The sequence below is a fragment of the Arvicola amphibius genome, chromosome 5, assembly GCF_903992535.2.
Source record: "Arvicola amphibius chromosome 5, mArvAmp1.2, whole genome shotgun sequence".
Lineage (NCBI taxonomy): Eukaryota > Metazoa > Chordata > Mammalia > Rodentia > Cricetidae > Arvicola > Arvicola amphibius.
Window position 1 is genome coordinate 11,456,917 of NC_052051.1, and position 26,465 is coordinate 11,483,381.

The 26,465-nt window shown below is 51.6% G+C and overlaps 1 protein-coding gene across 3 annotated transcripts in view; it reads left to right on the top strand.

Moving 5' to 3' along the window:
• Positions 1-26,465, top strand: part of Ptgis (prostaglandin I2 synthase) — a 37,981-nt gene that overhangs the window by 2,636 nt on the left and 8,880 nt on the right. For all 3 annotated transcript variants that reach the window (XM_038330417.1, XM_038330416.1, XM_038330418.1), the window contains exons 2-6: positions 9,465-9,588; positions 12,110-12,288; positions 13,435-13,578; positions 16,023-16,174; positions 21,010-21,191. In XM_038330417.1, coding sequence (XP_038186345.1) covers positions 9,559-9,588; positions 12,110-12,288; positions 13,435-13,578; positions 16,023-16,174; positions 21,010-21,191 — 687 coding nt within the window. In that variant the 5' untranslated portion in view covers positions 9,465-9,558. The remainder of the gene's footprint in view (positions 1-9,464; positions 9,589-12,109; positions 12,289-13,434; positions 13,579-16,022; positions 16,175-21,009; positions 21,192-26,465) is intronic.

Sequence of the window (26,465 nt, forward strand, 5' to 3'; positions counted from 1 at the left end):
GTCATTTCCTGATGATGTGCTACTAGTGCTGGAGTACGTGGCTGGGAAAACTCTAGGTCCCCTCTGAAAACCAGCTAAAAACAGCCTACAAAACAGTACGTCCAACATGCAAAAGTCCACCATGGTGAACTGGTGTCACTTCCTTAGCTTGACATAAAATACAATAGAGCCAGTGTTGATATCTCTCTGGAGCTCCCATTTCCACGACCACATCAGACATCCAGCAAGGTGAAGAACCAAAACCAGAGAAGGATTGGGACCTGGGACCGAATGCCTGTGGTATAGGAAACTTTAGGGGTGTTTCCCCTAGAGCCCCCCCCCCCAAGGACTCAGTGGTACCAGGAAACTTTAGGGGTGCTGCCATCTTGGCTCATGTCATGTGGTTGGTTCACTGTCTTCATCATCTTGATGTTGTCACCAGACAAGACAGCAACCAAGTCACACTGTTGCCTCCATCTTGATGAGGTCACCAGACAAGATGGGAACAAGCCGCAGGGTTACTTTATGTTTCCTGTGGGCTCAGCTCTGTGGTGAAATGAGCCCACCCACACTGGACACACGTTCTTATGGGATCTGTGTAGTTCATGGGCTCAGTGTGGACTATCACCCTCTTAATTTTTCAAATCAAACCTGAGTCTGTTTAGCATTGGACAGAGCAGCGTAAGTTACTAGCAAACTGAAGAAGCAGAGAAAGGAATTCTGTTGTCCCGATCCAAGGAGGGAGTCCCTGTAGCTTACCACAAATTATACTGGGAGACACAACAGCGTCCAGATGTTTTGATGTCCCCTGGGTTCCGAGGTACAGGTTGTTGCTGGCCTGGGAGTCCGTGAAGGAAATGGAGCAAAAGGGGAGCATGCCCAGAGCCTGTAGGGGGCACCATTTCTCAAGAAGCCTAGGAAGAAACTGGGCTGGAAAAAGTGACCTTTGTGCCATTCTGTCACACCTGAGCATGGCACGGCCTGGGACTGGCAGGGGTTGGTTTTCTTTTTAATTTTATGTGTCTGTGTGTTTTCCTCGCATGTATGCCTGTATGCCATGTATGTGTCTGGTGCCTATAGAGGCCAGAAGGGGGCACCAGATCCCCTGAAACTACAGTTACACGTGGTTGTGAGCCATTATGTGGGTGCTGGGAACTGAACCTGGGCCCTTTGAAAACAACAAGTGCTCTTAATCACTGAGCTGTCTCTTTAGCCAGCATTGGCAGGAATTTAAATCATTGAGAAACCAACTTGTTAAAATAGTTAATCCTGATTTAAAACCTTGGCAGCTGTGTGTGGTGTTTTTACCCAGTCAGAAAAGCAGCTGCCTGGAACCATATGGTCCCAGACACTGTTGGACCTGACCACACTGAGTGGATGTCTCTTGTCCCTTTCCGAAGTCTCCCGGGCTCGCTGAGGGAACTGGTCGGAAAGGGAAAGACGGGACCCACGCCCGAAAGGGGAGATAGGAAATTGCACGTAGAGTTTTGAGGTCTCTTGCATTGTTCAGTCTCTCCTTTGGTGGAAAAGGAAGAGAATGTTGAATAGGAACCTCTGGGCTGGCCAGAGGAGTTGGTTCCCCCATCTGGAGGAATCTATTTCCTTTCTTTTTCTTTTATATTTTTGACCTGATTATTTTACATTCCAATCCTTAGAGATCAAGCCCCGATTTTTGTATCGAAATACAGAGTCCATTCATGTAATATTTTCCTGGGCCCTTCCCTGAATTGCTGGAAATTTTTCCATTCTGGTATTGTTACTTATCGGAAAGAGTTTCGTTTGCCCCAGCCCCTGTGGGCCCCAGCAATGGGCCATGGGATGTGTCTCCCCCAAGTGAAGGGAGCCAGGTGGATTTGAAATCCAGGATGAACCTTAAAATCTCTGGAAGAGAATAATCTTGATGCCGCACAAAGGAACACACCAACAATGTCAAAAGTAACTAGGCAAGGGAGTTTCTTTTTTGTAAAAGTTGTGTGCCATGACCCAAACTGGGCTAGCGGGCATGCTAGGGCAAGGTCACCTCGTGTCTGTCTTAGTGCACGTTGTGACTCTGTGTTTCTCCATGGCTGGCGTCCAGTCTCTTAGTCTGTCTTTTAGCGTTCTGTGGTTTTAAGTGAATCTACGCAAAGGAAATGAGGGACTGGTGGGGTGGGATCAGCTGCGCCAGTAACTGAGTTCTGGGGATGATGTAGCCTCAGCCAGGGGAGGAGATGAAAAGATGTCCATAAACGTTTTACAAGGTGGGGGAGATTTATGGAATATTGGCCCTTGGTAGCCTAGCCAATTTTTTTAATAGAAAAAAAAAACCAAACCAAAAACATTCCTCACATGGCACCTGGGAAAGTAATTGAGAAGGCTTGGGAAGACATGGGCGTGGGAGATACTGGTCACTGGGGCTGACAGTAGGACCCTACTCACCCGCCTAAAAGCATTCTGGTTATTCCCAATAATATATATATATATATATATATATATATATATATATATATATTTAATTTTATGGGTGTGAGTTTTTGGCTTGAATGTATGTCTCTAAACCATATGCATGTAGTTCTCAGAAGACAATGTCAGATCCTCTGGAACTGGAGTTATGGGTGCCGGGAGTGGAATCTGGGACCTCTGAAAGAGTCACCAGTGATTGTAACCATTGAGCCAACTCTCCAACTTTGGTTACCCTCTTTGTAGAGGGGAACACAGAGGCTCAGGGAAGCCCTATAACCTGTTGGAGTTCTGCCCTGATTAAGACTCTGGGCTGCAGGCATTTTCCAATCCCTGGAATGACTCCTTTCCTTTTCCCTCTGTTGCTTCGCTGATCTGACCACTCAAAAATCCCAGACGATAAGATCCACGGCTCCGAACCAAACAATCCCATGGAAGGAAAAGATAGGCAAGCATTGGAAGACAAGCACATAGGCGGGACCCAAAGTTCGGGTGGAAATACGCAAGGCTCTCCTCCACCCTGCCCCATTCCTTTCTCCTGACCAAACTTGGGGGTGACTTCTACCACCCCATCACACTACTGAGGTTTGACAGGCTGCACAGAAAGTACATGCCATATCTATCCTTCAATTCCCCAAGTCCCTGCTTGTCCCAGCAAAATTAGATTATGCCAGTGGGTGGGTGACTATCCACCCTCCAGCATTTCCAAAAAAAAAACACCCCAAAAAACAAACCCTCAATTTTGTTTTTAAATAAGAGCATTGTTTTCAGAAGAAGAGGCTTACTACACAGCGTTAAGGAAGCAGGTCATAATTACAATAATTTAGCAGGGTGTGAGTCGGTTCCTGTCACCTAAGACTCTCCTCGGTCCTGGAGTCCAAATTAGAAATGAGGACAAAGGGAACACGAAAACCATCTCTTTCCTGGGACTCTTACGTTCCCACGTGTTTTGTGGTGTTCTTTCACGTTTAAAGAAGCAAAGCTCGGTCATAGGAAAGACAGCAGAAGTGAACCGTGCTCTCTCACGTCCCATGTGAGTCCCCAGATCTCCACACAGTGCTAAATGTAGTAAACTTTGTACACACAGAGGATTCAGCTATGCCTGAGATGAGTGATCCAAGGCCCCCTTCCCCCGTGTTTGTTTTAAAATATTACATAAAAATGTTATGATGCTGTACTCCCAAATGTTCCAGACCATGTATCAAAAAGGGAGAGTCTTAATTCCATGATCCTGTCCCTAGTGAAACACTGGGCTTGCTGGCTTGCTTGTCCCTTCCAGATGCAGATTTCTGTGACTGTTGACAGGACTTTAAAGCCTTGTTTAACATCTATGGCTGTTCTCTCTGGGGACAGTGTAGATGACGGACGGCTGTGTGGGGTGGAGTTAGCGATCTCCTGTGTGGGCCCATTGAGCCTAGTGACTTGCCAAGTAGTTACCAGCAACGTTCTTTTGGCTTTCTGGGCCTTAGTGAGAAGATGGTCAGTCAGGATAGAGTCGTTTGCTGCCAAGCCTGGCCTCCCAAATTCACTGCCCAGAACCCACGAGTGGAAGTTAAGAACTGACTCCCCCAACTTGTCCTCTGACCTCCACACATGCATCACAGCCCACAGACCCACACAAGTTTCCCCACTGGTAATCTGAGGTAGCTTGCAGAGGCGTGTGTGTGTGCTTAGTCTCTAGCCGCTTTTCCAGCGGAGTGTGGGCTGGCTGCTGTGGGAAGCTTTGAGAGAAGTCTCATGAGTGGGGTCCTTGACTGAGGGATTAGAGGAGGTCCTCAGTGTTATTGAGGAAGGCGTGGCTTGGGCTGGGAAGGAGGCGAGGTTTCTATGTAGGAATGGATGTCGTTTTAACAAGTGTAAGACAGAGGTCACTAAATGGTCCTGCTACAGGGTTAGTTCCTTCTGGTAACAAGTGGGGGTGGGATGGGGGTGAGATGGGAATGGGATGGGGGTGCGTGGAGGGCTTCATACACAAAAATCTAGTCCTCCAGCTTCACGTGGAATTGGGAAAGCACAGTCACACTTCCTTGGGTTTTGTGCTGCAGCTGCCTCTAAGCCTCACCACAGACCCTGCCTTCTACTGCTGCTACTCCAGCCCACAGCTGGTCTGTCTGTCACAGGACCCTCTGCTTGCTGTGGGGAGCCATATGTAATAAGAAACTGGACTCCCTGTCTGCCTCAAAAGCCAAGTCCAAACTAAGAACCTGCCCCGAGCAGGCCATGCGCCACTACCAATGCTTTCTCTAAGGATTTGGCTACATGTGTTTATGCTTGTGTGTGCATTGTGTGGGTCTGTGGGCTGTGGCACATGTGTGGATGTGGAGGTCAGAGTACAAGTTAGGGGAGATGCTTCTTAACTCCCACTTGTGGGTTCTGGGCAATGAATTTGGGTGGCCAGGCATGGCGTCAAACGACTCTACCCTAAATGACCATCTCGCTGGCCCCTCCTCGTGTGCATACATGTTTGTGTGTGTGCTGTGGAGGAGGCTGGAGGTAGATCCACGGTATTGTCCTCAGTTGCTCTCTACCTTATCTTGTGAGACAGTCTTTCACCGAGTCTGGAGCTCAAAAAGCAGTCATATTTGATTTTTTTTTTTTTTTTTTTTTTTTTGGTGGAGGTTAACATCTGAAAACCCTCCTTTTCTTTTCTTTTCTTTTCTTTTCTTTTCTTTTCTTCTTTATTTCTTCCTTCTTTCCTTCCTTCCTTTTTTTTTTTTTTTTTTTTTTTGAGACAGGCTCCCATACCTCAGGCCGGCCTTGGCCTTGAGTATGACCTTGAACTCCCCACCTCTGGTGTGCTGGGGTTCCGGGGTTTACAACCACACCCAGTTTATTCATGCTGAGGATGAATCCACGCGTGCTTGGCAGGCCTTCTACCTACGGAGCCACAGCCCCACTCTCAGCCCCACTCTCTGCCATCTGCTTTTTCTAACAGGCAATGGGAAGCAACATGGAATAGCTTTAGGAGAGTCTCTGTTAGTGGAAAGAGGAATCCCCAGAGGTCTGTGGGTGCATTCTGGAGGAAGGCTGGGCTAAGTAGGTTAAGATAATTGGAGCTCCCCAACCTGCAGAGAACTGAGCCTGGCTCCATTTCTGAGAAAACCCTTCCGGGGTTCCCCCTCTACTCTGAATTCAAGTTCGCACAGAGAGGTTGGGCAGCCTGCTAGCAATGCACAGCCAATGAAGCCAGTCTCTGAGCTGGGCGTTCCGGAACCCAGACTGCATGCCAGCTTCTTCACCTGCCTTGCTTTCTCGATCCTCTCAGCAGCTCTGGTAGGCTAGCCTGCTTGCTGAGTCTGACTATGTGCACAATGCGGTCATGTGACGTATGTTCTTTTTTTTTTTTTCTTTTTGGTTTTTCGAGACAGGGTTTCCCTGTAGTTTCTAGAGCCTGTCCTGGAACTAGCTCTTGTAGACCAGACTGGCCTCGAACTCAGAGATCCACCTGCCTCTGCCTCCCAAGTGCTGGGATTAAAGGCGTGCGCCACCACCGCCTGGCGTGACGTATGTTCTTTAAGCACCTAGCAGGTTCCATGCAGTTCCCAGAGTTTGAGTCTTGGAATATACCACCCAGTGAAGACACCATCCTCAAGTCGGGTTACCGTAGAGGGCGCGACAGCCACCACAGGCTCCCTTCCCTGCTTCACAAAGGCTGTGGCAGATCTGGCTCTGGGGTCCGCTAGTGAGAACCCATCAGAGTCTAGAGGCCCCTGCCTGGTGGGATCAACCCTCTAGGAGAGGCCACAGGGACGTCTTGGTGTCTGACCGTGGAACCCAGGAGAGGAGGGCCAAGCCTCAAGTATTTCCCTCCCCCAGTGTCTGGCCTGGCAGCGCCTCAAAAGAGTGAGAGTGTCAGTTAGCCTTGGGGGACCGCAGGTCCTGAAATAGAGCCTCCTTAGCCCCAGCTGTCCACAGGCTGAGTCACTCTGGAATGTGGCCGGCTAGGATTGGCTTAGGGTCCTGAGCAGGGGAGCCGCTGGCTGCCTGAGGGGCTGGGCGCCCAGGCTCCAGCTTCCTGCCTTTGTCTGGGCCTTCTTGGGTTTCTCTGTGGGAAGAAGGGCATAGCCAGAAATAACACCTGGTTCAAGCCTGGAGGAAGAGGCCCCGAAGATGGCCCAGGGACAATCACAGGTGACTGTTTCCTCAGCTGTAAAGTGGGGGTACAAATGCTCACTAGGGGTGACCATGTGGAAACCCAGCACTCCCGTGGGGAACCTCCAGGCAAGGGCCTCAGTCTCCCCATGCCTCAATTTTCTTCACTGTAAAAGTGGAGCCTGTGGTCTACCGAGGATCAGGGGAGGAGTCACGGAGTTAGGGGAAGAGCCAATGAGTCAGGGGAGGAGCCACCGAGTTAAGGTCTCTAAACACCAACTGCAACTACCCAGGAAAGTAAACTCTGATGTTCTGAGCGGCAGCTCCGGTGGAACTATAGCTCAGTAAAGCACACTCAGGAGGCTTCTGGGTCTTTCTCCCAGTTGCTCCTGGCTGCCAGGTGTCATGGGATTTCCTAGACATTCTTTTTACCCTTGTTGGATGGACAGTGTTCATAATCAGCTCTTCCCATTTTATAGACCAGGAAACGGAGGCAGAGAACAGCTAAGTTATAAACTGGCTGGAAGTCCAGCTGGATTTGAGGCCAGGAAGACCAGCGTCCAAGTCTGGGTGATGACCGCTGGCCATCTGGCCATCTGGCCACCTGTGCACAGCCCACTTTTCTGGGTCTTGATCCCAGACTTGGGTCTGGGTTGGTAGGGGCAGGTGCACACTAGCCACTGGGCCCCGGCATGACAGAAGAGCCCTCTAGCCCAGGACTACAAAGGGATTGTGAAGGCAGAAGGCCCCTGCAGGCCCTGGAGCCCCTAGCAGCGGAGACAAGCTGACTTTGTTGGGCTTCTCTTAGCTCAGAGAGGCTGAGTTTGCCAATGATTCAGAAGCAGTCTGGTGTGTGTGTGGGGGGGGGGCTGAGGTGCTGAAGAGCGAGGCCCTTCCTGAGGCCCCCAACATCGTCTCCTGGTATGCTGCGGTCTTCTCCAGCCTTGGCCATCTTGTCCTGTACGCCTCTGGCCCCCACTCTCTAGGGACAATCCAATGGAGATGCAGGAAGCAGAGGGAGAAAGGTTGGGGAAAGCCCTGTGAATTGCTGGATATGAACCAAAGTGGAGAAACGGATGCCAGACCTTTCCTCTTAGACAGTCACCCGAATCCCCAGCCCTGTCCTCCTCCCTCTTGCCCCACCTTACTGCTACCCTATATAAAACACAGGTCACCGAGAGATTCCTGCTTCGACCGCTCCACAGTATCCTCGGTATATGTGGTGTAGAAGCCAGACTCTCTCCTTGACCTTCAGTCCTCAAGGTCTTCAAAGTCATCTCTAACACCCTTTCTTACCTAACGTCTGTACATTGTCCACTTGGGCCACACCACCCTAGAAAGCCCCATCCCGCACGCTTCTACCCCAGGGCATTTGCACTCGCCATTCCCTCTCCCCGCAGCTTCTTCTCCCTCCTCCCACAGTCTTTCGTGAGGACATCCTCCTCCATCACCTTTTTCTTCCGTCCAGGCTTCCACTGTTCTGGTCATTGTTCTGAACTTTTTATTCAGTGAGATGCAACTCACATATCATAAAATTCAACACTTAAAACTGTAACTCAGGGTTTTAGTATCGTCATGAAGCTGGACAGCTGTCACCCCAATTCCAGAACATTTTCTCGTTGAACCGAAACATTGTATCTGTTGGCAGCCATTCTCCGTGCTCGTTCCCCAGACACCCTCTAATCTATGCCTAGCCCAGTGGATTTCCCGACTCTGGGTCTGGCTTCCACTTAGCACCGTGTCTGTAAGGCTCATCACTGCTTCATTCTTTCTTCGAGGCTGAATGGTATTCTGTAGCACGGCCACGCCACGTGCAGTTGATCTCATGCAAAGCTGTTTCTGCTCCGCAGCTGTTATGAGTAATGTTACTGTCAGCAAGAGCGTGCCTGCTCACCTGTGAGCATGTTTCTATTTCTTGGGGATAGATTGCTTCGTTGTGTAGCATGGGTAAAGGTTAAGGAGCTGCCAGCCTGGTTTCTAAAGTAGCTGCATCCGTGAACACCGCGTATTCCAGTTTCTTATTTATTTGTTTATTTATTTATTCATTCAGTTGTTTGTTTTTTCAACACGGGGTTTCTCTGTGTAGCTTTGGCTGTCCTGGAACTCATTCTATAGACCAGGCTGGCCTCGAACTCACAGAGATCCTCCTGCACCTGCCTCCCAAGTGCTGGGATTAAAAGTGCACACCATTACCGCCTGCCATGTTACAGTTCCTTCATATCCTCGCAAATTCTTATTTTTCTTTTAACTTAAAAATAAAAAAAGCCCTGCAGCCAGGGGTGGAGAGTGGGCACAAAATAAGGCCTTTGTGGGAAGGAGAGACAGCCTACATTCTTGGCCTTCCCCCAGGACATGGCCTGGCTCTTGCTGTGAAGGGCTCTCAGGTTTGGAACCACTGAGCAGAGCTAAGCCTGCATCCTGCCAATCTGTCACTGGCACTACTCTCTTCCTGTGGGCAGCAGAGGGAATGTGAGATGACCCAAGCCTAGACTGGCTCAGAGAACTCTGCTTTTCTGCTGGGTGCTGGAAGCTTCTTCCCACAGGAGCTGCCTATGCCTGGCCCTCAGCCTCCACCCGCACCTTTGAGTCTATTCTCTACCCAGAGGCCAATGGGTCTACAGAACTTCATGGCACTGGTTGTTCTCAGCACACACCCTCCCAGGAACCCCATCTCACTGGGAGACTAAGTCACAGTCCCACTACCCACGAGGCCATAGGGCCTCACCCAGAGTCTGTCTAGCTCTGGATACGGCTGCACGTCATGGTTCGTGGCTCACCACACCTGCTCCATACTGTTCTCTGAGCCTGTTATACAACCCCAGGACCTTTGCTCTTGCTGTTCCTCCTGCTGGAAGCCTCCAGCTGTCTGCTGAGTGCCTCCTATGACTTCTCTGTGGCCTCCACTCTCTGTTCTCTCCCTTATCACACGGGGCTAAGTGCTGTGGTTTCTGCAGGCGACCCGGCGAGCCTCCCTTGGACCTGGGCAGCATCCCCTGGCTGGGCCATGCCTTGGAGTTTGGGAGAGATGCTGCCAGCTTCCTCACCAGGATGAAGGAGAAGCATGGCGACATATTTACTGTAAGTGTCTGTTGGGGGAAGGGGTGAGTGGCTGGCTCATCACTGGGGTCATTAACTCCTTCAACATCCACCCACACACTGACCCATGCATTTGTCACCCACGGGGGTGGGGCTGACTATCTGCCCATCTGTCCAACTATACATACCATGTATCAGTCATCAGCAGAGTGCTGGGCTCTAGGGTGTGTAGAACAGCTCTCAGAGGCACACCCAGGGATGGGCTTCCGTGTTTAAGGTGCTCCTCGATGCAATCAGGTTGGAAATTAAGATTAAATATTACACTTCCCCCATCCATTAATCCATCTTTCTGTATACTCACCAAATTTGTCTTTTATCTCTCATGAATCTATCTATCATCTATCTAGTCTATTGTTTTTAAGATTAATTTTTATTTATGTATACCTCTCTCTCTCTCTCTCTCTCTCTCTCTCTCTCTCTCTCTCTCTCTGTGTGTGTGTGTATGTGTGTGTGTGTGTGTTTGTAACATCTGTTTGGGTGACTACAAAGGCCAAAGGAAAATGTACGATCTCCTGGAGCGGGAGTGACAGATGGTTGTACAGGAGCTGAACTCAAGTCCTCTGGAATCCAGCCAGAGCTCTAACTGCTCTCCAGCCTCTGCCACCTCTCAAAATTCACCCAACATCCTTCCACTCATTCACCAACACCCACCAGCCTCCGTCTCTAGGATCCATTTCCTCTGACTTCCCTCCATTCATCTCCCCACCTCTATCTCCACCGACCACAGCCGACCCAGTGCTCACCATCTACCCATTCAGCACCTGACTTTGTCTACTCTCTGCACATGTACTTTTGTATTTCATCCATCCACCCACCTATCTACCTACCACCTAGCCACCCACCCATCTGTCTACCTACCCACCCATCCACCTATCCATGCATCCACCCACCCAACCACCGACCTTCCCACCACCCACCCATACATTCACCCACCTACTCAACCACCCATCCATGCAACAATGCATCCATCCACCCACCCACCCACCTACCAACCCATCCAAGCATCCATGCATCCACCCACCCACCTACCCACTTCCATCCATCTACCCACCCACCTACCTACCCATGCATGCATGCATGCATCCATCCATCCATCTACCCACCCACCCACCCATCCATGCATCCACCCACCCACCTACCCACTTCCACCCATCCACCCACCACCTACCTACCCATGCATGCATGCATGCTTCCATCCATCTATCTAACCATTCACCCACCCACCCATCCATCCACCTACCCACCTACCCATCCATCCAAGCATCCATGCATCCACCCACCCACCTACCCAGTTCCATCCATCCACCTACCCATGCATGCATGCATCCATCCATCAATCCATCTACCCACCCACTACCCACTTCCATCCATCTACCCACCCACCTACCTACCCATGCATGCATGCATGCATCCATCCATCCATCAATCCATCCATCCACCCACCCACCCATCCATGCATCAATGCATCTATCCATCCATCCACCTACTCACCATCCACTCATCCATACAACAATGCATCCATCCATCCACCCATCCATCCATCCACCTGTCCGTCTATCTACCCACCACCCACCCACCCACCCGTGCATCCGTGCATCCACCCATCACCCACCCACTCCTTTGTCATCATCTGTCTTCTCAGCACCTTCAAACACCACTCGTTCTTGAATGCTTCAAGCTGTTGGCCCTCCAGCATTCCTCTTTAAGGCTTTTATTTGATCTACTTAGTATCTCGTCACCCATGTCCCCAGCATTCTAACATGGAGCCATCCACCTAACAGATTCACCGATCTGTCCTGTTCTCCCTCTTGATACTCCCTACCTAACGCCCTCTTTCTTTTCTTCCTTATATTTTGCTTATATTTTCCACCTACTCCCATTTTCCTCAGTTTATTTCTCCTTCCTCATCTATTAATCTATCGACGCAGCTCATCTACAGTCACCACTAGCGTTTCCCCACCCACCCTTCTGCTCAGCTGCTCACTTCTCTACAGCTGGTCTGCTGGTTTTTAATCCAGCAATGCTCATCCATCCACTCACCCACTCCCTTTGTGTGGTGCCGGGAGTTGAACTCAGGACCTCATGCACACAAGGCAAATCCCATACCATTTTTCATCTTCATGCCCCAGCTCCTTTCTCCCTCTTCATTTGGAAACAGGGTCTTACTATTATCTGGGTTGGCCTTGAATGCACTCTATTCCAGTCAGGCCTTGAACTTGGGATCCTCCTGCCTCAGCCTCTCAAGTAGCTGCGATTATGGTCCTGGTTACACCCTTTCCTTTAGAAGGCTTTGGCTGGTCTTAGCTCTGCTGCTTTTCAGCATGGAGATCTTAGGCGCGGTGTCCTTTCTCCCAGCCTAGACAGGTGAATGGCAGTCCCTAGTTCACATGATTGGTGGGACAAGCAGGAACGCTGCTGCCCAGTGCCTGTGGGGCCAGAGCTTGCCCACAGATGCCTGAATGCAGAGTCCGCCATGACTCCTGACAACCAGCTCCTCCAACAGGTGCTGGTGGGAGGCAGGTATGTCACCGTTCTCCTGGATCCACACTCCTACGACGCGGTGGTATGGGAGTCGCGTACACGGCTGGACTTCCACCCCTATGCCATCTTCCTCATGGAGAGGATTTTTGACCTGCAGCTTCCAAATTTCAACCCCAGTGAGGAGAAGGCCAGGATGAAGCCGTGAGTGCAGAGATGGGCTTGTGGGTGGGCCTGGGCTGGGGCTTCAACCCTGCATCCCAGATGGGTGGTGCTTGGGCCCTGTCTTAGTCAGGGTTACTATTGCCATGACAAAACACCATGACCAAAGCAGCGTAGGGAGGAAAGGGTTTATTTGGCTTCCACTTCCACACCATCATAGTCCATCACTGAAGGAAGTCAGGGCAGAAACTCAAACAGGGCAGACACCTGGAGGAGGGAACTGATGCAGAGGCCATGGAGGGGTGCTGCTTACTGGCTTGCTCAATATGACTTGCTCAGCCTGTTTTCTTATAGGACCCAGGCCCACTATCCAGGGATGGTACCACCCACAATGGGCTGAGCCCTCCCCCATCAATCACTAACTAAGAAAAAGTCCTGCAGGTTTGCCTACAGCCAAATATTACGGCGGCATTTTCTCAACTGAAGGTTCCTCCTCTCAGATAACTCTAGCCTGTGCCAGGTTGACCTAAGATTAGTTGCACAGCCCTGAAGCCACTGTCCAGGAGCGACAGTTAGAAAACAAATGCAACCGGAATCCCAGTCTGGCGCACACCTGCTGGTTCTTGTTGCCACCACTAGATTCCGCAGGTAGCCCTGTCCTCTAGACACTCCAGCCAGTTGCTGCCAATTGTGGCTTAGGTGGAGCCTGACGTGCAGGCGGTCGCCTCTCACCTTGGCTTTGCACAGCCGCTCCCCAGGCTCCACTTAGTCTGAAAGAGGCCAAGGCCCCCCTCACTCTCGCCACATGCTCCCCTAGTCTGTGTCACTCAGATCCACATGAGGAGACCATTAGCAGCCCTCTGCTGGATTTCCCAGGGGAGGAACCGGTTTCCTGGGCCCTCCATGTCCAGAAGCCGGTGGGGAGCCCATGGGTCCCTTGTCTAAGTTTGTGCACCAGGCAAGGACAGATTGTCCTGGCCAAGAGCTCTCATTATGTGGAGTGGGGCCGACTAGGGTTTAGCCACAGTTTTACCACTCACTGGCTGCGTGGCCTTGTTCTGATGCTGTCCCTCATGCCTGAGTTCCTCCACCTTAAAACTGTCTTGGTGGTGACTGTCATTTTAACACACACAGCCTTTTTGCTGAGTACAGTAAGGGTGAGGAGCTAACTTCTGTTGCTGGTCTCAGGCTGCTGATGCACAGAGACCTGCAGGCGCTCACGGAAGCCATGTACACCAACCTCCGCACGGTGCTGCTGGGTGACTCCACAGAAGCAGCCAGCGGCTGGCATGAGACAGGCCTCCTTGATCTTTCCTACAGCTCCCTCCTCAGGTGAGCCCACGACCTCATCATGGCCAAGAGAACTGGGGATACCCTGTGGGCGAGGACACCGTGGGAGGAGCTCAAAGCAGAATGTAGGAGGGGGGTGGTTCAGGTGGGACCCAAAATTCACCTCATACAACTTAGGCAGTAAAGCTGACGCTAGCTGCACAAGGGCCCCCAGCGTTCCCTGGAGCGGGAGTTGCCGAGCCGGGCATCACAGAGCATCTGGCCTGGGGTCTAGACTCTGGCTCTCAGAGGCTAACAGAGAGGATTCTCAGGGGACCAGGGAACTCGTCCTGAAGGCAGACCTCATGACTGTATGAAAACAGTACAGCCAAGTGCAACTCCTTCAGCTGTGCTGGGTCCTCAGTGTCCCATGGGACACAGCAGGGGACACAGCAAATGTGTTCCTTATGCCTAGGAAGGCATAGATCCCGAGACAGGACATCTGGGGGTATTTCCAGCCTCACTAATGAGCTCTAACTGTGGGACCTGCTGTGCCAAGACCCTGGTGAGGGAACAGCGAGTGCAAAGGTCCCGGGGTGGGAAGAGGCTGGGTGAAGGGGTCAGTGCGGCTAGAGCAAAGGGGACAAGTGGAAGAGGGGAGACCAGGTGGAGAGGTCTGCAGAAGCCAGGCCTGCAGCCTGGAGGAAGATCTTGGAATGTAGATTCAGCCGGGTGGCGGTGGTGGTCCTTTAGGGACTGACATAGGGGCCCGATACAGTCTCATTCATAAGCTTTATGCTCCTGTGTAGGGGACATCTGTAGGTGAGAACCAGACAGAGGGACCCACTAGGATGTGTGTAGTCTCCCAGGTGGGTCCCAGTGGTAGCCTATTACTTGGGAGAGGACAAGAACACGCGGTTGACACAGACCACTGAAGGCTTTTAAAGGTGGGGAGGCTTGAGAGACTGTTTCTCTCTCAAACGTTAATAGCACCATTAAAAAAAAAGTTTTAATTATCCCCAGAAGTTCAGAGCAACATGTGTGTGCTTCTGATAAAAAGGCGGCTATTTGTTGACACATGTGCGCACACAGGTGACATCAAGTCTGGGTGGCTGGATGGGTAAACTCACTTCATCTTCCACAAGGTGGTAACTTACAGACCCCACTTGTCAGATGGAAAACTGAGACCTGGGGACCCACTAGAGTCTCAGGGTCACAGGTGTCCACTCTCAGCCACACCTGCAGCGGGGCACTCCTTCCTTCTCCCTGTGCGCTGTTTGCGCAGGGAGCAGGCCTGCACTGGCCTACACGCTGCGGCTGCCGGTTCCCCATCCTTCAGGATGAAGAGAGGATCTGCAGACAGCCAAACAATCTCTGACGGTTTACGGCACCAGGCGCCACCTAGTGGCCTTCTGGATCCACTTAACGTTAGTGGACTCTTCCGGGCTGTTTCCCCACAGCTACCCAGAGGCTATTCAAGAGAGAGGAGAAAAAGAAACTTCCAGGATGAGGCTGAGGTGTGGGAAGGTTGAGCTTACCTCTGATTCCTAGAAGTTCCTAGGGGGAAGTAGGCTTCTTGTTAGCCCAGAGGAAAGAGCAGGTGCGGGTCCCCTGCCCTGAGGACTTGTCCCCAGGGACAGACGCTAGGCTGGACTGGGAAGAGAAATGGAGGGCACACAGGGGATGTGATGGTGGCCTGGATGGCTATTGTGATAGCCTGTCACCAGAGTGCTCAGCAGTGTGCTCTATTTATCCACCCATCTTTCCACCCATCCGGCCACCCACATCCATCCTTCACTCACCCCTTCACCTCCTACCTAGTCCCGTCCACCTACCCATGTATCTGCCCACCCATCCACGTGTATCCGCCCACCCACCCACTCACTTATTCCTCCATCAGCCTACCTACCACTCCCCACTGACCCAACACTCACTGCAGGCCTACTGCTGCATGCACTGTGTGAGGGAGGTGCAGGCCTACTGCTGCATGCACCATGGGGGGGAGGTGCAGGCCTACTGCTGCATGCACTGTGTGGGGGAGGTGCAGGTTAGGGACTAGGCATGGTTCTCTCAGTCTCATCCTCCCTCATTCCGGTTTTCCCCATCTTCCTGCTTGGAAGATCCTCTTCTGGGAGACCCATGACTGGGGGAGTTCAAGAGTAGAGTGGTGGTCTGCTTCATTCTGTTGCTGTGGAAAAACACTCTGAGTAGAAGAAACTTGGGAAAGAAAAGGTTTATTTTATGAAAACAGGAACTTGAAGCAGGGCGGTAACTAAAGACAGGAACCTGAGGCAGAAACTGAAGACAGGAACCTGAGGCAGGGCAGGAACTAAAGACAGGAGCCTGAGGCAGGGCAGGAACTAAAGACAGGAGCCTGAGGTAGGGCAGGAACTAAAGACAGGAGCCTGAGGCAGGAACTGAAGACAGGAGCCTGAGGCAGGAACTGAAGACAGGAGCCTGAGGCAGGAAATGAAGACAGGAATCTGATTTGTTGCTGTCACCCCCAGAGCCGGATACCTGACCCTGTATGGAGTGGAGGCCTTGCCACACACACCTGACAGCCAAGCCCAGGACCGTCTCCACTCAGCTGATGTCTTCCACACTTTCCGCCAGCTGGATCTGCTGCTCCCCAAACTGGCCCGAGGCTCCTTGTCAGGGGGTAAGCACTATGAGGTCACATCAGAAATGGGTAGTGGTCCATGTCACAGGGTTTTTATTACTGTGAAGAGCCACCATTACTACAGCAACTCTGGTGAAGGAAAAACACATGGGTGGCTGACATCTTCAGAGGTTTGGTCCATTATCATCATGGTGTGTCATGGCAGCCTGAAGGCAGACACGGTGCTGGAGAAGTAGCTGAGTCCTCCATCTTGACTCACAGGTAACAGGAAGTGGTCTGTATCACTGGGTATGACTTGAACATATGAGACCTCTAACCCGCCTCCACAGTGACACACTTCTTCCAGTAAGACCACACCCACTCCAACAAGACCACACCTCCTAGTAGTGCCACTCACTTTGGGGGCCATTTTCTTTCAAACCGCTACAGATTTCATGCAAAGACTGGATGGTATTTTCCTCAAGAAGCAACAAGAGCCAGGCATGGTGGTACACGCCTTTAGTCCCAGCACTTGAGAGACAGAGGCAAGCAGTTCTCTGTGACTTTAAGGTCAGCCTGGTCTACATAACAAGGTCTAGGACAGCTGAGGCTGCATATTTTGGCCTCAAACAGCCAAAAATTAAAACAATTAACTAATTAATTAGTTAATATAAAAGAAGGAGTGATGAAGTATCCAAGGAAAACATCTTAAAGCTGGAAGGGTGGGTTTTGGCTCCTGGTTTTCTAAGGTTTTAATCCACAGCCACATGGCTCTATTGCTGTTGGCCTGAGGTGTGGCTGAACATGATGGGGTCAGCAGCATTGCCTCATGGCAGCCAGGAAGTGGGGAAAGCTGGAGGAAGGGCCTACGGGGAAAAGACACCCCCTTCAAAGGCACATCCCATGACCTGCTGCCTCCAGGTCCCTGCTCCCACTAGCCCTTTCTAGCTGGGAACTCCATTGGGCATTAACCCATCCATCAGGCCAGTGTCCCCACAGTCCAGCGTTCTCTCCTTAATGCCACCAGCTGGGGACCAAACCTTCAGCACATGAGCGTGTTGGAGATACATTTCATATCCAGACCATTGTTGACAGAGGTTACTGTCCCGCCCAGCCCCACAACCATTCAGCCCCAAAGAAACACACACATTAATTATAAACTGGTTGGCCTAGTAGATCAGGTTTCTCTGGATAGCCCTGGCTGTCCTAGAACTCACTCTGTAGACCAGGCTGGCCTTGAACACACAGAGATCTGCTTGCCTCTGCCTCCTGAGTGCTGGGATTAAAGGCATGCACCACCACCACCCAGTACATCTTTGTTTTTTTTTTTTTTTGAATATGTTTTCTTTCTGTTTCATTTTGATATTTTTGAAACAGGGTCACTCTGCAGACCAGGCTGGTCTTAAATTTAGGATCCTCCTACCTCAGCCTCCCAAGAGCTAGGATTACAGGTGCCATGGAGCAATTCAAACACCTACCCAGAAGATAAGGCCTAGGGCCACCACCTGCTTTCTGTCGGTTTGCCAGTCTGTTGGGTAGATGCTGTCACTAATGCATATCATCACAGCATTGTCAGAACGCAGCCATCAGTCTAAGTTCTTGCCAGTCTGGAGGGCAGAAAAGGTACTAGCATCCTGCTCACCTCCCCACCTGCTGTGCTGAGGCATCGTGTGGCTTCTCTGGCTTCCGCATGCCTTTTCTGTGAGCTGTCCACACAATCGTCTTTATAGAGAAGGCTCATGTTCTAATGCAGTCCCTGGGGCTGATGTCACAGAACCCCCTTTGCAGACAGAAAGACTGAGGCTCACACAGGTGATATCACTTGTCGTAGATGCAGCAGGTAGGTGGCAGGGTAGGTAACATGCACACTTTGTCTTGTTGGAAAATACAGTGTGTTAAACATGTGTCCTACCCAGCACCAGTTGCTTCTCCAAAAAACATTAGCGTTTCTTCATTGTCCCTTCTTCCATGGGAGCTGAATGTGCACTGAATGCAGCCATGAAAGGCTGCACTTTCCAATGTGAGCAGCAGGTGGCAGTGTTGGACAGTTGCCCTCAGGTGGAAAGTATTTCATGGACCTTTTGAGTGGCACGGCGTGTGCACCGAAGACCAAACTGGGCAAAGTCCACCAAAATACCAAATGTAGATTTTTTTTTCTCCTGTGCTCCCTCTCCCAGGAAATAATCCTCAAGAAATACACACATATGGTACAAAGAAAGATACTCATGGCCATGTTGCCTTTGACAGCAGGAGCTAGAACTCAGCCGGACCAGAGTAGGGGCTGATTAAATACATAGGCATCTATGAGAGCAGCCCCCAAATCTGTGAAATAGAAGGGGATGAAACCCATGACAGCTGGTGAACAAGGTGCAGGATGTTGGCCAGAACTTTTCACCTCGATCCAGATGTGCCAGTGAGGTGTGGCTAAAAAGACAAGCTGGAGGTTCAGCAAGAGAAACTCTGTCTCAAAAAATAAGGTGTAGAGCAATAGAGAAATGGTTCTCAACCTGTGGGCCGTGACCCCTTTGACCTTTGGGTCAAATGACCCTTTCACAGGCATTGCCTAAGACTATTGGAAAGCAGAGATATTTACATTACAATTCATAACAGTAGCAAAATTACAGTTATGAGGGAGCAACCAACAGTTTTATGGTTGGGGGGTCAGCACAGCACTGTATTTGGGGCATTAGGAAGGTTGAGAACACTGATCTAGAGGAAGACTCCCAACATCGATCTCTGGTCTTCACATGCACACAGATGTGAGTGTACACGCACAAACACACACACACACACACACACACACACACACACACACGCACAGCCACAGACTGCACAAGGGACTGAAACTCTCAAGTTGGTCCTCAGGGGCAGCAGACATTTCTGTGGTTTGTGTTGAGCTCTTTGCCTCTTCTCTGGCTATCTGGTCAGGCGGCCCTTTTAAAACCCCCCCCCCCATGTTGGTCTCACCTGGGGATTCACACAGCCAGCCTGGCTGGAGCCTGGGCTCCCAGGACATTGGGAGCGCTCAAGAACCCAGCACAGTGGGAGATGCAGGAAAGCTTTGTGCTTCAGATGAGCCCATGGGCTCACTGTTTAAATCTGGACTGTTGCGCCACCCAAAATGGTATAGAGAAGTTGAACCCATTGTCTGAAACAATTGCCAACCGACTTCAAAAACAGTAAAGCCAGGCTGGGAGATGGCTCAGTTTGCAGAGTGCTGACCACGCAGACGTGAGGACCTGAGTTCCGATCCCAGAGCCCACATAAAAGCGGGCTATGGCAACACACCGATAGTCCCAGCACTGGGTTGACAGCTTTTTCAGTGGAATCCCCTGGGACTTGCTGGCCAGCCAGTATACCACATCTGCAAGCTCCGGCTTCAGTGACGGATACAGTGCCTCTGAAATACTGAGCTTTAACTTCCATATATACATGCATGCATGTCCCTCTCAACACACGCACACTAGGAAGCCTTTGCATGCATGCCTCCCTCAACATGTGCACACTAGTGAGCCTATGCATGCATGCTTTCCTTGACATGTGCACACTTATAATCCTATGCACATATGTCCCCCTCAACACGTGCACACTAGTGAGCCTATACACACATGCCCCCCTTACATGTGCACACTTGTAACCTTATGCACACACCCTCAACACATGCACACTAGGAAGCCTATGCACGCATGCCCCCCTTACATGTGCACACTAGTGAGCCTATGCATGCACCCTCAACATGTGCACACTCGTAAGCCTATGCTTAGCCACGCGTTCCATTCTCACAAACTCCTGGGACTTGAGGCTGTCAGGTCTGTTGGGCAGGTCACCTAGCACACAGTGAGAGAGCTTCTAGCAGCCCCAGGAGGTACCCAGCTTCCCTGGGATAACTTTGGAGACCAGTGAACCTCATGTTTGTGTGTATGCTCTGAGGTGGGGTGTAAAGATGAGACTAGTTCCCCAAAAAGCGTTGCCAGGCATGTCCCCTGGTCCAGATGGGCAACCACTGTGGATGTAATAGATGGGACACTGTACAGCATTCATGTCAACAACCCAGCCTTGCCTGGTAGCTCACAGACTGCAAGCCAGCGGTGTTGGTCCATGGAGACCCTCGGTGCCTGGCTTGGTTTCAAGCACAGAGCCCTGGTGGACCACCTCTGTAGAGAGAGGTCCTCTCCTATCCCTGCTTCATGTCCAGGCTGCTGTCCTTGAAGCAAAGCTGACCTTCAGATAGTCTGAGGTACTTTTAGTGCCACTGTCACAAATGCAAGGAGCAGCAGGAACTATAGACAGACAGATAGAGAGACACACATGTGTTTCCACAACACCTGGATCATTGGCTTCTTTAGGAAACACCGAGTCTGCCTGGGTGGAGCCACTTGCTCCACCATGCTGGAGGGTGGGTTGCAGCAACCAGGAGGTCTCCCCTTTATTCAGGTCTGCATGGCCTCCTCGGGGTCTCTTCCTTTGCTAACCTTACCTATCTGCTCTAGAGGAAGTTTAGTGGAAAGCCCAGGTCTGTGTCCCCACCAATGGCCAGTGAGGCTCTTTCTGGTATGCTGAGGCCCTGATCTTGCGTGCACAGGTCCCAGGGAGGGAGGCTGTTGCCTGGAATGTGGTCCTCCTGTGCAGCCCTGAGATTCCCACACATTTATCCACATTAATTAAATCTCAATTGAGTTCTTGCTATGGAGAGTTCTCTTGCAGGGACAGGCCCTTATGCCTTTCTGCTAAGCGCCATGGGTCCTAAACAAGGCGTCTTACAGGGCTTCACCCCAAGCCTTCCCACCAGTGACACCCAGACTGTCTAGTGTGCAACTTTGTGAAAACCTGAGGCTGGGTGGCCCTGGCCTACAGGTGACTCTAAAACCTTCCTCTTCTGTGTTCTGTCCCTGCAGGGGATAAAGACCGTGTATGCAGTGTCAAAGGCCGCCTGTGGAAGCTACTGTCCCCAGCCCAGCTAGCCACCAGGGTTGACCGGAGCAGCTGGCTGCAGAGTTATGTGAGGCATTTGGAAGAGATGGGGGTGTCGGAGGAAATGCAGGCCCGGGCCCTGGTGCTGCAGCTCTGGGCCACACAGGTGGGTATATGGGTGTGTAGGTGTGGAATTCACATGCGTGTGCTGGTGTGAGCACACAAGGGTGTAAGCACACAGCCTACTGGCCACTCCCACTCCTCTTTGTCCTGTTCAGCAGCTTTGTAACCAGGCAGTCCGTATGATAGGCATTGCCTATTTAACATATGGAAAAATGGCAGACTGATAGAAAAGTGGGTTTCATGTAGCCCAGGCTCGCCTCAAACTTCCTATGTAGCCAAGGATGACCTTGAATATGTGATCCTCCTTCTTCTACTTCCTGAATGCTGAGATTATAGATATGTGCCACCACGCCTGGTCTATAAGGCACTAGGGTGGACAAGGGCCTTACGCATGCTGGGAAGGGTTTACCTCCGGTCCCATGGAAAATTCACCTGTAGTTTAATGAACTCCTGTACACGCTGCCTTGGTTCTCCAGCCTCTCGTGCCCCAGTTCCTTTCTTTCCCTCTCTCCTGCTGTGATTTTTGTCCCGTTTGTGACTAAATTGCAGATAACCGAACTCTTTCCCTCTGCTTACATCAGAACATCTCCCACATGACCACAGCCTGACATCAAACTAGACAGCTTAGCCCAGCCCCGGGATCCCAGAGGTGCCTCTATCTTTGTTACTTTCCCATCGCTGTGATGGTCTACTCCAACAAAAGTGTCTTCAGGCAGGGAGGGGGTATTTTAATCACAGTTCTAGGTCACAGGCCATCACTGTGGGAAAACCGCAGCGGCAGGCAGTTGACAGCTAGTCACAGTACACTGTTGATCAAGAATCAGAGAGCAGCAAGCATCGTCTGTGCTCAGATCCTCTGACCCCTCACACAGGGCAGACCCTAGCCCTGGAGCACAGTTGCCTCGGATAAGGCAGGTTTGTCCTCACAGGTGTGCAGAGCCCTTCTCTTCTCCCAGGCCGTTCCCCATCTCAAGCTAACAGCTGAGAAGAGTCACTCGGGGCTCACCCTGGCCTGGGCCTCTGTGTCAGCATCTGACGTGGCACCGAGCCGTCCCATTTCTTCAGTCCCGGCGATGTTCTCGTCTTTTCACTGCTTTCTGTGACCGTGGCATTTTTCGTGGTTGTTCTTGTGGCATGCAGACCAGCGATTCTTAGAGAGCTCCTTCGAGGACCTGCAGCAGGTCCTTCTGGGAATGCCTGCACTTCAGACAGGCTGGGGAAGGGAGCTGGGATCCAGGAACCACACTCAGTGACTGGGGAGGAGAATGTGTGGTGGGAAGCAGGGCTGGGACTGGAGCCGTCCTGGGAGTCACAGCCAGAGGCGCGGTGCGGAGGCTCACGGAAGCCTCTCTTTCTAGATGTCCAGAAAGCCAGACTTAGGGGTCTGGGAATTTGGAATATTGCAGGCAGGGGAAGCAGCAGGTGTGAAGTGCTGGAGCCTGCTAGGAGCAGCCCCAAGGGGTTGAGCAGGCTGCAGCCAGGTGAGCAAGCACACCAAGGGAAGAGTGCCCGTGTGGAGCTCCTCTGGAGGAGATGACTCCTAGGAAGAGTTCCAGATTTTATTTATTTATTTGTGTGTGTGTGTGTGTGTGTGTGTGCGCGTGTCTCTGTGTGTGTGTGTGTGTGTGTGTGTGTCTGTCTGGTACACTGAGAGGCCAGTAGAGGGTGGCAGATCTCCTAGAGCTGGAGTCACAGATGGTTGTGAGCACCATGTGGGTGTTGGGAATTGAACCCAGGTCCTCTGAAGGAGCAGCACATGCTCTTAACCTCTGAGCCATCCCTCCAGCCTTGATTTCTGAGATCTTAAGATTCCCCTTAAGGACAGGAACAGGAGGCTATGCTGGCCACTGAGATATTGGAGAATGACGTGTAAATCTAATTAATTGTATCAATAAAAACCAGGAATCAGAAATCAGGGTAAAAATCTGAAAGATGAGAGAAGCAGAGGGGCAGTCACAGTCCTTTCCCACCTCTTCTGTTCCTTCATCCAAAAGACCAAGATCCTATCTCAGCCCCTCCTTACTGCTTCCTGACCTCTCTCTACAGTCCCCCAAACCTCTATGGTCAGCTAGTGGCTGGCTCTGCCCTCTGACTCCAAGCAAGCTTTATTTGTCAGAACGCAATGGAAACATCACACAGCGGGAGAGTCAGATAGATGCAGGGAACTAAGCCGGCAGTCAGTGACGTGGGGCCCTGGAGCAAACGCTGACGTGTGAGAAAGGCGTAGCCACTTGAATGCGGTGAATCTGAGGCCTGGACACTTCTCTCAACCCACCCAGCCCCTTGCCTTCTTTAGAGAAGGCCCCACTTGGCAGTGACTGTCGGACAGGCTGATGTCCCTGGGTGGTTCCTCTCCATCGACCGGCAACTTATTTTTAGTTGTCCTCAGAGCTATTAACTGTCCTGCAAGCGAAGGCTGGCAGGGGCCGGCCAGGGCTTAATCAGCAGTTGGCCCTATGCAGGCCTGATAACATATTTATGGGCTAAAAGGACAGGGTGCTCCAAAGTGTCCTCAGAGCCCCCGTGGAAATGACCTCCGCCCACAGAGTAGGAAGTTGGCCAGGGACTCGAGAGCCAGATCCCAGGGAGTGGCCTCTGGCAGGGCTAAGAGTAGGGACAGGTCCTCCCAGCAGAGGGGGTCCGAAGGACTCTGAATCGGGACAGCAGGGCAGGAGGCCGTATTGTCCAACAGTCTGAAAGCCAGCTGTGGGGCCTGCCTGCCTGGGTATGGCTTTCACTTTCTAGCAAGTCAGTTGCCACACCCTGCAGTGCCTCGGTTTACCCAGCCGTACAACAGCTCTGCAGCCCCTTCCTCAGGGTTAGCTGTGACAGTGAGGGGAGCTTTTAGATCCAGCCCCAGCAGTGGCAAAGGCTCATCAGGCGTTTCCTCAGAGATCTATAGAACTAGGCCCAGAGTGCACGCCTGTGATCCCGGGACTCGGGAGCTGGAGGCAGGAGGATCAGAAGTTCAGGATCAGCCTCTTCTACACAGTGAGTTTGAGGCTAGCCTGGGATACATGAGACCTTGTTTCCAAAACCAACCAAAGGAAACACCGGCAACAGAAATGCATCAGGCTCCACGCGTGCGTGGCCTCATTCTAGAAACTGGGTATGGAGTGGTGGGAAGGGCAGGTGAAAGTTCTCGTCTTGGAGCAAGCCTCTGGCAGGGAAGAGCACAGTTAATGGATTGGGGAGTCAGCGAGGTCACTAGAGAGTAGTAGAGAGGCCTCAGTGGGCAGGAGGCATCTGAGCAGAGGTTTGGCGTGAAGGGTGAGCCACCGTGGGGGTCTCCGGAATGAGAGTTTCAGGCAAAGAGAATAGGTGCAAGGGTCATGGAGTGGGCATCAGGGTGATATAGAGAGAGGCAGTAAGTGTCACAGAGCCCCTCCAGACCTCGTGGTCCCCCTAAAGACTCTGTGTAGCAGCACAGTATGGCCTGTTGGGCTTTCAAGGGGAAGTGGAAGCTGGGGAACCACAGTCTCTAGGTCAGAGAAAGTGGGGTGGAGGGCAGGGGAGAGGTGGTGGGCTCTGAGGTCCCCCATGGTAGATGCAAGGCTGGGAGTCGGTATCAGTAAATATCCAGTCAGATTTGGGTCTGAGCCCGGGAGGGTGAAAGGACTGTTAATGGCCGGGGAAGATGGTGGGGGGAGCAATCAAGGCAGAGGCTCGGGGTTTGATCACATGAGATGCGGGTGGTCTAGATGCTCAGGGTAAGGGTGTAGGCCCAAGAAAGACCTGTGGGACCCAGTGGTGGACAGGTGGTCCTGGGGACAAGGGGAAAGAAGCAGGGTCCCAACCCAAGGGTTCTCCAGAGGGAAGGGTGGGAAAGTCAGGGAGCCAGCCAAGGAGGTATGGGGGTGGGGCTGAGGAGGTGGGAGATACCCATACAAATAGTGTTTGAGAGGCCGGGTGAGGAACCCGAGGATTCTGCTGAGGTAGAGTAACTGTAACTGCGGCGGCTATTACGGATTGGAGACTGTGAGTCTGAGCTGTCCTGTGGGCCAACCGTCCCAATGAACATGCTGCAGACATCATCTGGATCCTCTCAAAGCTGGGTGAAACTGGGGGCCCAAGGCCAGGAGGAGACTGCTGGGGGAGGTAGCACATAGCCCAGCATCCCAAGGTCTGGGAGGAGGCAGCTCCTGAAGACTGAGGTCTAAGGTCCAGGCTGGGCTGGGTTGGGGGTGGTGTCTGGAGCTGGCACAGGCTGGCTCCAGCCTCAGGCAACCACCGCCCAGGGGATCCAGGTGATAGGAAACTGATTGGCATCACCCCCTCAGCCCAGCCTCCTGTCCGCATCCTCCCACGGGAGAAAGCCAGGGTGCACATATGTGTACACACACACATACATACACACACACACACACACACACACTGTGCAGTTGGCAGAAGGCTGCACACACACACACACACACACACACACTGTGTAGTTGGCAGAAGGCTGCACACACACACACACACACACACACACACACACAGACACTGTGCAGTTGGCAGAAGGCTGCTAAGGCCGTGCACCTGCTTCTCTCCAGTTTTCTATTTGATTTCACATCCTGACGTGGACAACCCTCACAACATGGCAGACCACCATGAAACCGTGCAGGGCACACCCCACACAGTACATCCGTTAGAAGCAATACGTCCAATAGGAAATTCAACTGGGGCCGGGTGTGAATTCACACCTTTAATGCCAGCACTCTGAGAGGAGAGGCAGGTGCATCTATGGGTTTAACGCCAGCCTGGTCTACATAACAAGTTCTAAGTTAGCCAGGGCTATGTAGAGAGACTCTGTCTTTAAAAAGAAGTGTAAAAAAAAGGCCATATATTTAACAGAGAGCAAGGAGTGTACAAGGAGGCAGGTTTGAGGGAGGAAAGAGAAGGGAAAAAATGATGTCATTATAGTATAAGTTCAAAAAATAAAAGAAAATTAAAACAACAACAAAAGATATTCAAGCAGGTTGAACAGATATGTACGTGCAAAGGAAATCTGTCTGGGGCTGGGGACACGATGGGGAGATGACTCCTTTTGTAACAGGCTCGCCTTGCAAACATAAAGACCCAAGTGACACTCCCAGAACCCATATTACAAAGAAAAACAAGCCAGGCATGAAGGCACACATCTGTGGTCACAGCATTGGGGTGACAAGACAGCCACATCCCTGAAGCTCACTAGCTAGCCTAGCCTACCGAGACAGCCTATCTTAAAACAAGGTGGGCGGCACCTGAGGACCAGCAGCGGAGGTTGCCCTCGGGCCTCCATGTGAACACACCTGCATGTGGACCCCACCCACCCAAACAGAAAGTCAATCAGCCACTT